The 11,730-nt window shown below is 35.3% G+C and overlaps 1 protein-coding gene across 1 annotated transcript; it reads left to right on the top strand.

Annotated features, from left to right (window-relative positions):
- Positions 1-337: 337 nt before the first annotated feature.
- Positions 338-10,479, top strand: UFM1 (ubiquitin-fold modifier 1; the record flags this gene model as incomplete). Its single annotated transcript, XM_009708317.1, has 4 exons — positions 338-395; positions 5,703-5,742; positions 6,179-6,211; positions 9,986-10,479. Coding segments are annotated over 4 exons (199 nt in total), but the record flags the coding sequence as incomplete, so codon positions are not given.
- Between the last annotated feature and the right edge of the window lie 1,251 nt (positions 10,480-11,730).

Genomic DNA, 11,730 nt, shown 5'->3' with positions numbered 1-11,730 from the left:
GAGGAGGCCGCGCAAACACAGGCTCTTCTAAACCGCATGGCTTTCAAGGGTCATCCTGACAGGGCTTTCGCACGACTGGAAGAGGCATTTTTCTCCCCCCATACGAAACGAAAGGCGGTTTTCTGCTGTTAACCCACCTGTCAGGGCATTTCTACTTTGTTCCACTGACATGCATATCTTTTTAGGCTCTGATCTGGACCTTAAATAGTACTTGCACACCTTTGGGAAGAGTATTAGTATTTGTAAAAGTGAAGTTTTAATTAGTAGTTTAATAGCAAATGAAGTTGCTTTTCGGTTTGTGTTATTAGTCATATATTTACTTACACTGTAATTTCAGGTTGAGTGTGCCTGAAAGTACGCCTTTCACAGCTGTCTTGAAGTTTGCTGCAGAAGAAGTAAGTAGAAAGTGATGATTTTTTTTTTAACTTTTTGAACGTTCTTGAAAGCAGAAGCTTTTTAATTGCAAAATGCAGCGGTTAATTCAACAAAGACTGATCTCATTAGATATACACAGACTGGTGTTAGATATGCACAGACGCTTTACTGGTGTCAGTGGCGGCCTGCCAAAACTTTCAGAATCCTAAACTTAGCAATTCTTGCACAATTTACACATCAACAGCCGATATTGACACACTTCCTGTTCTTCTTTGCAATTAAATTAAATCATTTTATATCAGTAACATAAAAATTTGTGACAGTGAACATAATTAAAAGATACTGCTCTTCAATATTTAACATTTGAAGTTGCTTATGTAGACTATCCAGAAAATTCTTTAGAATTATTCTTATACTCTTCTCACATTCAGTTCCAGTAATCTCTGACTTTGGAAGACATACAGTTTTTGGTTATAGAAGGTATTGAGATTAGACATATAGGCTAGATTCAAAAAGCAGACGTAAGTGAATAAGACGTGGATAGTGTGTTCTTTGGCTTCTGGGTGTTTGATCTTTCACATGGGATCCAAAACCAGTTGGTGCCTAAATTACATATATAATGTATTTGAAGACATGTATCCTGTTTGTTTCAGATTAAGTATACAAAGATTTAGGAGATGTTCTTCTGGGTGTAAACAATAAAATAAAGTGCTCAAAGAGCATGATGGCTTTTTTCATCTAGTCAGCAACCAGATTCAGCTGAGAGCCTATTCTTGCAATTCCTCTTCTGTCTTTTTAGGAAAACTTGGGAAATTTTGTGCTACTGTAAATTTCATTTGTTAAGTATTGGAATGGTAATAAAATAAATAATTAGGAAGGATAATGGACTCTGTCTTGAGCCTCCTGATGTTAGTGTTATACCACTATGTGACATAAGTTCTTAGCAGAAACACAGCTTGTGGGGGGAGGTTGTGGATTGTTTGTTGTAACTTTACTTGAACAGAACAATATACAGAATAATAAATGCTGTTAAATATAGTTGCTGGTTTAATTGCTCTTTTTACTGTGTTTTTTTCCGCAGTTATTTTTAATCTGAACTAATGCAGCTGTGCCCACACAACCCATACATAGAGACCTAGACTGGAAGGTCTAATAGACTAGTATGAGGGACCAGGAAAGACTGGAGAGGGACTCAATAGTTGGAGACACCAAGAGTGAGGGGCCGCTTCTGGTGGGAGGATTGTCATCAAACCTGTTTACTTGCTTGTGGAACCACAATGTTAGTTAGTGATAGGGTCTTCTGTGAATTGGATTTAGAGAAGAATTAGTTACTTAAATATTCACATTTAGCAAACCATTATTTTAGTTGATGTATTTTGAGTATCCATGGGAGTTTTGCTGTTTGACCTCAGACTACTCTGGATCAGCACTGAAGGTTTTTACGTCTCTATGAGACCAGGCAGAACTAAGTGCTTTGTAAACAGAGAGCAAAAAAGACTGTTAGACTCTTCCCCAGGAGTGAAGCTCCTTTGTGAACTGGCATTGAAAAGAATGAGAGAATTTGTGTCTTATGTAAATGTTTTTTGCTTGTTGAACTGCATAGGTTAACGTTAACTTATAGTGTGTGTTGTGGTTCGGATACCAGTTTCACAGTACCTTGTATGACACACATAAGGAAAAGATTAAACTGTAGCGCTGGATTTTGGACGAAGTTGTTAGTTGGTCTCCAAGGGAAGTTCTTTATCCTCTGAGTGATTAAAGGTCTTGGGGTGGAGGAGGATTTAAGTTTCGGTTGTATAGCCTTAGCAAGTTTCTACCAAGTCATTTTTCAGAGTCTTAAAGTTTGGCTAAATCATAACCAGAATTCCCCTGGAACAGTAGAACTGTAGCCATGATGTAAAATAGTCATATATCAAGTTTAAGTCACAGTGCTTTGCCAAAGGTTACACTTTTTCCAAGTTTTCTGATTTACTTTCACTGCACAAAACAAAGTGTATTCCTTCTTTTTTTTTTTTGTTTCTTGGAAATAGCTGAAATACGTAACGGATTTTTTTTGATCATTTCTAGCACATCACATAACGTGAAAGTTCATTGTGTGCAATTCACGATTGGCAGAGCTGGAAGTGAAAGAAAACTGGATCGTTAAATGGGGAGGTCTCAGGAAGTCTCAGTCATTTGTAGCGATCTCAGCCTTTCCCAATATATATGTTTCGCAGTGATAATTTGGATAATGCAAATTTAACTCTTTCCTTAGTTGTTATTTTCTCTGTCTTACAGACTGTATATAAAATTGTAAATTGAAATGTAGACTATTGGGCACACTACTGTCCTCAGTTTTTAGCTATGGTTCTTTCCACAATTGTCACAGTTTATTGTGACAGTGTTAATGTCCTCATCTACAGTGTGTGGCATCTATTGGATTTTTTCCCTTCATCTCTTAGAGCTACTTGGTACATATCTCAGGTGTACATTTGCACAATATGTAGAAAAAACCTCTCTTACATTTGTGGAATTACTACTAAAATATTCATCCATATCCATAAAATAAAGTTTAATTTTATTCTTTCATAAACATACATATGTGAAACTATTCTTCTGTTATTCTAATGTTACTCTTGATAGATTGGTACTAAAATACTATGGTTTAATGCACTTGTCTGCTGTTCATTGCTCAAAAAGGAGATGACGTTGTTACTGTAGAGGATTTTTGTCATTATTGTAAAAAGTGAGAAAGGGATATAATTGTTGGTATATGACTGTCATCTTTTCCTTATAGTGTGACTGTAGATACTGACAAATGTATTTCCTAGTGCTGGAGAAAGTAAGTTCTGTGGCAGCTTCAGTTATCAATTTATAAGGTTTTTAAAGCAAACAATCTTTCTTTAAAGTGTGTGAGTTTGGGGCTGGGTGTTACCCAATTCGATTTCAAAGCAAGCCAGGGATTAGGTACTGAGTACAGAACTTTGCTGCTTGAGTATCCATTTGACTTTGTATCACAGAAAGCTTGTATATTTTCAGCATGGGAAACATATGCTTAGCAGCCACAGAAAGGATTTTTAAGTAGTGAACCATATTGCACCAAATAATGTGTAATTATTTCCAACGGTAGTTTTCCTTTCTGTATTATACTTGTGATTATTTTCATAGAGCTGACAAGTGCTGCTGTTTGGCCCAGTATTTTGGGCTAAGATAACAAAGTGGTTTATTCTCTTCTAACACAATACAATATGAAGCAATAAGAGAATCTTAACTAGTGCTTCACTGACTGGTTGCCGCAGAGTTCTCATATGTACCTACTGTATCGGCATCAGATGGATTCTCCTACTCAAAACCAAAATGACACAAAATGAGTAGAGACATCCATCCTCCTGTGAATGATCCATCCCTTTTGTGCATTGTTGTGTATCAGAAGAGACACAGAAGAAATGAGAAGAGGCACTTAACATTCTAGAAGTTAACATTTTGAGGTTTTTTTCAGATGATTTAGAATGAAAGATCCATGGTATCGCTTAGTTACAATGGAAACCCGCTTGCTGAAAAATAACTTAAACATGTATTTCCTGCTTCTTCAGGGTTTTTTTGTGTTTTATTCCTTTAGTTTTTGAACTGGAGATGGACTCATTCCAGGAGGCAGGACTTAATATGATTGACATTAATCCCACTGTTCAAATGTTACAAATTCATTTTCTCCTATTACATAAAAAAGGATTTCTCCTTAGACTAAGTCAAGATTCCCAAAGTTAGTGAACATGAGAATGAAGGCTTGCTTTCTTCAGCATATGATATGTATACATTAGCTGTTAGGAGATAGCGTATTGTTTTTTACATTCTTACTGTTAAATATGCAGCTGCTATTTTATTGACTTTATTATTCAAATCTTGCTCTGAAAACAAAGTTACTTTCCTCATGACCTTTCTTCAATGACACTGATATCTAGCTTACCTTTTGCAGAAATTACTGTTTTCATGTCACCCTGCAAGTTGCGGAGGTGACATGATTTACCTTCTATGGATAAAACCTGAGAAATAATAAGTTAAAAATCTGCTAATTTTGTGTATTTAGAGATAAAAAGAGTCAGTTTTTCAGTATTAATAATTAAGTGCTGTATTCGGGCATGGTTTCTGTGAGCTTTAGCTGTTACTGTTAACGCATAGTGTTTCTGTAAATCAAACCTGGAAATCTTAAGTTGAGCAATCAGAAAATGGGGAAAGCACAACTCGTGAATGCCATTGAAAGGCATCGCTGAAGTGACTTGTTCAGGGGATGGGAGAGCTGTGCAGTTCTCCCAGGGAAGCACTCAGTGTTAACATTGATAGTTAGCTCCCCTTTTTCTTACACAGTATAGAGAGGAGGAGCAAGTGCTTTGTGAGGACGTTTCACTGAGGCTTGCTCATTTCTGAGACGCCAGTCTTTTCCCTTAGGGGTTGTTCATTGTACTAACTAAAGGAAGCCCAAGGAGCAACCTTTGGTCCTCAGACCAACCAAGTAGCACTAATTGACTTGTACCCCCCCCCACCCTTTCTGTCCTGTGTGGTCCAACCACTTTACATAGTGCACCGTTTTTCTCTGGCCCTGCCTGGCTCCCTCTAGTCCTGAGAAATAATTATTTTTGGCTTCCCCATCTCAGTTCAGATCTTCTGAAGTAGTTTGAAGGCTGTATGCAATGCAACTCTGCCTGAGTAGGGCTCTTCATACTGTAAAACTGACCACATATGATGCGCATGAAGGTGGGAGGTCGAGATTGAGGGTACAAAGCCTGCTTAGGCTGGTGTCAGAAATCTGAAGAGCGAGCCAGATCTGATGCAGTGCTGTTAGTGCTTCCTTTTGTAATCAAATCTTGAACTCTTCTCTTGGAGCAGTGCAGTTGGAGAGCTCCAAATAGAGCCAGAGAGAAAGCCAGGAAATTGATCAAAATTACTCAAGATTATCTCAAGCTAATTCTTGTTTAATTCATGATAGACATAACAGGTTTGCTTCTTAGAAGTTTATTTCCATACATGTTTTAGATATTCCTTTATTTAGTATAATAAGAACTAATATTTCTTACCTTTGTGGCTGCTTAACTTTTATTATTACTTATTGGATAAAATGTAATTCGATTTGATAAGTTGTTTAGTACTGCAAATTTTGCATTCTGTATTGAGGTGTCTAATCAACTTTGACTTTAAACTTTTATTTTGCTATATCTGTAAATCTGAGGGGAGTCTTTTCATCATTTTTTTGTACCTGAACCAGCTAAAATTATAAGTGCTTTGAATATTCCTCATATATTTTCTGCTCTAAGTATGTGTCTTACGTTATTTTGTCATACTCTTACTTCCTTTAGTTCAAAGTTCCTGCAGCAACAAGTGCCATTATAACAAATGGTAAGAATATAGTTTTTACATATATTTTTTTCTAATACTTTCTGTATTGTGGTTTCAGTGAAGGGGTGTTGATAGAAGCAAAAGTATCTTTTCTTTCACAACATCTACAAACTGCAAACTGAATTTAATAATATTGCAGCACTATTTAAATTGCTTATGCATAGGATGAAGATATTAAACACTAATATAATTAATCTGGTTTTGTCCAAATATATAGCTTGGATTTTCTGTTCTGAAGGTTTCTTGTTAACTCCTGTGATAAGACTATTTTTGGTTATAGGAAATAGCTGCGTGAAGACCTGATGTAATAATTATATCTTGTTGGTATATTATGTTTTTTTGAGCTGTAAGCTTAATGTAATAAATTGTAATATGTCTGTTTCATCTTCCCCTCTTTTTTATATTCTATTTTTTTTTTTTTTTTTTTTTTTTCTAGATGGTATAGGAATAAACCCTGCACAGACAGCAGGTAAGTTGTTGTTTATGAAGCCCAGTATTAAAAACTTCAGTTACTTTTCTTTTAAACTAATGCATAGTACTTGGGGTTGGTTTATATTTTAAGTTTTGATTTTTTAACAGAGACGCATTACCCAGTAGTTGGAAACTACAGGCAGTGTAGCGTCTAAAAGGTTACATCCACAGAACTATTGTTCAGCATTTATTTATTTAGGTCTGTGAAAAAATGAGGCACTTCTGATCTTCAGAGCTAGCTATTTAGTGTGCAGTTTAAAACAGCAATACTGTCTTACATGCTACTGAAATAAGAAGTAATAGCTATATTTTTTCCCCACTATACCTAGTTCAGTAGTATTTGCTATTTTAGCAGCGCTACTCATGAGATATGTTTGAAAAATAATGCTCAGTTTTAGAGCAGGAACTCTAGGTGCTTTGGAAAGCATGTTTTCAAGAAAAGGTGATCTTCTTGCTGATAGCCCTCTTGTTCTCACCAAGGGGTTCCATGTCAGAAATCTCCGATTTCAACTGTGGAGGCTTGCTATGAGACAAGACTTTATCGCTGTAACAGAAGAGTGTAAAACTTTTCCCCAACACCTCCTGAAATACATGGACACATAGTACAGATGTTGAATTGTACTAATAATGGTCTGTTGTCTGGAAGCAGGCTTCTGTGGAATTGTTCTTGAAAATCTATACTTTTAAATTAATTTGGAAATGATTACAGTAATCTAATCTTAGCCCATTTGAGACGAGAGTTAATGGTGGAGTGGAGTATGTTGTTAGGGAAGAAATGTTCATAACTTTCTACTAAGAAATAAAAAAAATGGCTTTGGTGTTTGTGGAACCCAGTCATCCAGTGAAAACTGTGAATCTAATTTTACTCCTGCTTGCAAATGAGATGAACAGTTGATGGGGACTTGCTGCTTCTGTGGTTTTTGCATGAAATCTCTGCAAGGTCTCATTCATTTGTGCCCTCTGTCTGCCAGTCGTTAACTGAAGATACCACACCTTTTTTTTTTTTCATATTCAAAGAGAGAATAAGAAAGCAAGGTATTATCAGCGTACTTAGCTATATAAGATAAATAGTATAAAGTAAATCGTTGCAGAGCCCATAACAGTATTGGATAGTTAGAACAGCAGTTGCTTGACATTAGTTTGGGGAATTTCTTGGAGTTGTAAAAGGAGACATTTAAGTGTAGTGTCCCATTTCTCAGGTCTGTGATTGCATCAATAACATTTGAAAATGAAGGTCAAGTGAGTGTTTGGCTTTCTGCTCTACTAGAGGTTTCTGTCCTTCCTGGGCTTGCCTTAGGACACCTGGATTATGGTTTGACAGGTGTACTGCTGCAAGCAGACTCATCAGCTGATGCTGTCCTCGTCATGATCCCATGACCAAGTGTATTATAAACAGATAATAAAGCTAATAATTTAGTTTAGCTACTAGATCATCACCCACATATAAAGCCACATTTTCACCTGACCACTCAAGAATACTTAGGCAAAATGGGTAAAGTCAGTTGCTTAACATATACTTGCACTGTTTCTCTTCCTCAAAAGTATACTTTAATTTTGTATTATGTAGCTCAAATTAGTTGTAGTTCAATCCTGCAAAATAAATATATTTAGGACTACTTGACTCCTGAATGAAAACATCCATATGGTAGTTCATTATGCTTGCACTTATGCATATTGAATTCACATCTCCAATTGATTTGCTTTATGTCTCCAAAGTTCTTATGAATGTTGAGGAATTATTCAGTAGTAGTATAAGACGGTATCTCATAATCAAGAATCAGGTCAATCAAAAGCATCTGGATGCAAAATGTTTTCATCACAGTCTTAATCTTATCTGCAAATGTAAGAATAGTCTTATGCATTGCACATGGGTAATTTTTTTTAACATAGAAGGTACCATTGCCCTGACAATGCTGTTTGATGTTGCCCTTAAACTGGGGAGGAGAGCTGGGAACCACAAAAAAAAAACCCAAAACAACCTGCCTGCCCCCCCCAAAAAAAACTGACCAAAAAATGACCTACACTAAACCCGAGGCCCAGACCAAAATCCCTCCTCAGTTTACAAGTAAACATATGTAGTTTAGATACAACCTTATGTTCAGCCTTATTAATTGATATCTTGGAAACTTGGTAGGGTAAAATGTACTTTTTTTTCCTTCCTTTTTTTTTTTTTTTGCATATATTAAAGTTCCTGTAGATTGAGCAATTACTTTAGTCTTCAAAAACTTCGCAAAATAAGATGATCTAGGCATAAAATCTTAGTAATCCTTAGAGATTTCAGAGGTTTTGTACTGCTCCACTATTTCCTCACCTTTCTGAATAAAAGTACTCCTCAAGTATGACTTTCATTCTCCCTACATGATTCTGTGGAGCAGGGGAAATGAAAGCTGAAAAATCTATGCTTAGCACTTAATTCCTGTATAGATTTTAATTTTAAATCCTCAGTACTTCAGGGAGTAGCATGTCATAACTTTAATAAAACCACCATGATGTTACTTATGGAAGCAGACTGAGAGGTGGGGTGAACTTGCTGCCTGCATGAGATGCAGCTGTGGCCTGTGCAGTTTTATGATGGCCACTGCAATACAGATACTTTTCATCTAGATTAGTAAGCTTAGTTCTCTGGCTTGCTGGTGTGACAGATTTGTGTTCAGTGGGTTTTACAGATCTCTTCGATATGTGAGATCTCTAAAAACAGAACGTCTTCTGATAATATGTTCTTTTGAGCTGATTTTCTAATACTTGTTATGTTGAATAAGTAGAATGGTGTTGATCCTGATCCACATGCTGGAAAAGGGAAGTTTGAAAAAGGGTAGCTTTGTTCCAGTATGCTAATAACCTGAATAAGTGTTAAATATCTAAATCATTTTTTATGAGAGCACTCTATATCTCTGGAATATGGTGCTTTGGAGAGAAATACAATTATTCTGTTTTTACAAGTCAACACAAAGACGAATAAGAATAGGTAGATGTTATTAAAACCTGATACTGTAGAATTACATATGGTCTGTTTCGTGCAGTAGCAGTATGAAGTTTTAAAAAAAAAAGTTCCATATAGTAATTAAATAATGCTTAAATAATACATCACTTTTAGCAATGTGGTTTCATTTTGAAATGTTACATTTAATAGAAGAAAATAGTAACCTGAATGACATGAATGGCATGAATACATGCAGAAAATATTCTAGACATCTAAGTATTAGAAACTTCTAATTTTCATACTATGTCCTCTTGAAAAGACTATCATGATCAAGACTATACAGTAATAAATATGAAGTTAAAGATATTTTTATGCTAAAATGAGACTGACTTATGCTTGAATATGTGGAGAGCCTTCCTAAAAGAAAAGTACAGTTGAGGTTCTGAAGTTAGAAGCAGATAAATACTGAACCAAGGAGAGAATTAAAAATGAGTATATGCATGAATGACCTCAAGATTAAAAAAATTATGGAGTAGTAAAACTTCATTTCCTGATCTTGAAATTATTATGGTGTATAAGTGAAATCAGACATTCAAGTATGGAACTGCAAAGTTTGAAAGGCCATAGCTTGCAAGTCTTATTAGATGACTTTGAGTCTGGTATTTTTATTTAAAAATAAGAGCTCTTTGGAGTAAGAGGGTTAAGTTGAAATTCCATGGAAACATAAAAAATTTATTTCTGGTATATTAGAGGAATTACTACAAAGATGTCAAACACTGACCTAACACTCTTGTTTAGGTAACATTTTATTTTGTTGGTTGGTAACACAATCTGTTTTGTTTGTTTGTTTAGGAAATGTATTTCTAAAGCATGGTTCGGATTTACGGATCATTCCCAGAGATCGTGTTGGGAGTTCTTAACAGCTCCTGAAAGCTTTGGAATAAGTGACATTGGCATGCAGCAAAGGTCTATTTATTTTGGAACTCCAAAATGCAACTAATGAATTGGCCTTTATTAAAGCTAGCAAAAATGACTTCCCAGGATTTGATTGTTTTTTGTTTTGTTGTAAATGGAGATAAGATTTCATTTTCTTGTTAAAATATATTAACTCATGCACTGATTCTTCCCTGACTAGTAGAAGAATGAGCTGATTGCATGTTACATTCCTGAAAGAAAGATGGACTTCTCTATAGGTGTTACTTTCACCACAAGGGTAAACACACAGACACAATCAATAGATATTTAAAATATTGGATATTGATGAGCCAACTCTGTGGAAGGGGGAACTGTGTTATGATTTTTCTACAAAGAAATTGTTCGTACTGAGTGCTAAAACAGGTGTTTTTTTTCCCCTTTATTTTTTCTAAACTTAATTCCATGTTTAGAGGAACAGTTTTCACATGGTTCAAGTATTAAGCTCAAATAGAAGGGAAATTTCAGGGGTTTATTACTCAAGTAAGTAAGTAACTGCCAAATGTTCCACAGTAATTGTAAGATTTAATTGCTGCAAATATTTTAAAGGAGAAGACAGGTTTCTATGCGTTAAAACTTCATTTGATATATTGTGAAGTTAAATTAAAAGCAGTTTCAGAGAACTTACGAGACCTAATCTCCTCACATGAAGTGCCATCAGTTGAGAAGGATTGCAGTGTAATTTGGCAATGTGTAGGTACTGGTCAAATATGTCATTCCTTTTTCAGTAAACTTTCTAAAAGTCTTGTTTTGTTACTGCGTGTTACATGGGAAACAGCACAGAATTCACTGAAATGTTTGTGTTCAGATTATATGCTGCTTGTGTATAAATTGCCAGGGATAAACTATCAGTTCTGTATTTTAATTAGAGAAATTGCTGCTTTCATTGAACTGGTAATCTACTTTGTGATTTAATATATTTGGCAAAATCTTACCCTATTGCATTTTTTCCTATCCTACTGAGTTTAACAGAAAGAACAATGAGCAATGTAGTGCTTGGTTAAATGAGCATTGTCGCAAACACAACTGTCCTGTGCAATAATCGTTGTCTAGAAAGTTGTTCAGATGTGTCAGATAGTGCAGAGTACAAAATGCCCTTCTGAGTGGGTGTAAATTGAGTATATAGAGGAAGACTCTTCTGAAAGTGATATTTGACTATAAACATTTTCCAACTATAAGGTGAACTGTAAAATTCTGGATTTTTGTTTATTTTAATAAACAATTCTATGAAAAAAGTGCAAACTTTGTTCCTCTCTCATATTCTTAATTAGATTTTGACAATAATTAAAAACTCTGCCCTTTAACCTTTTAATCAACATGCTTTGAGATTCATTTCAAGCCAAAAGATTCTTACTATGCAGAATTCTACAGAACAGTGCCCTTAAAGGGGAGAGTGCATGGTTTCTATTAATTTAATACCACAATATAATTAGGATGAGCCACATTAATTGCTTGTAATTTTTGTCTGCAAATCTCTTGACTGAGTACCTGGAAAACTACCTGATAGTGGAATATAACAAACAGGAACCTTTTTCTTTTTTTTTTTTCCTCTGTCTAAAGGTGCAATGCAGTTTTGAAAGGCCATCACAGTTAAATGCATTTTGAAACTAAGATGCTCTGATGTT

The sequence above is a fragment of the Cariama cristata genome, unplaced genomic scaffold (assembly GCF_000690535.1).
Source record: "Cariama cristata isolate BGI_N322 unplaced genomic scaffold, ASM69053v1 scaffold10979, whole genome shotgun sequence".
NCBI classification, from domain to species: Eukaryota; Metazoa; Chordata; class Aves; order Cariamiformes; family Cariamidae; genus Cariama; species Cariama cristata.
This window is presented reverse-complemented; position numbering and strand designations above follow the sequence as displayed.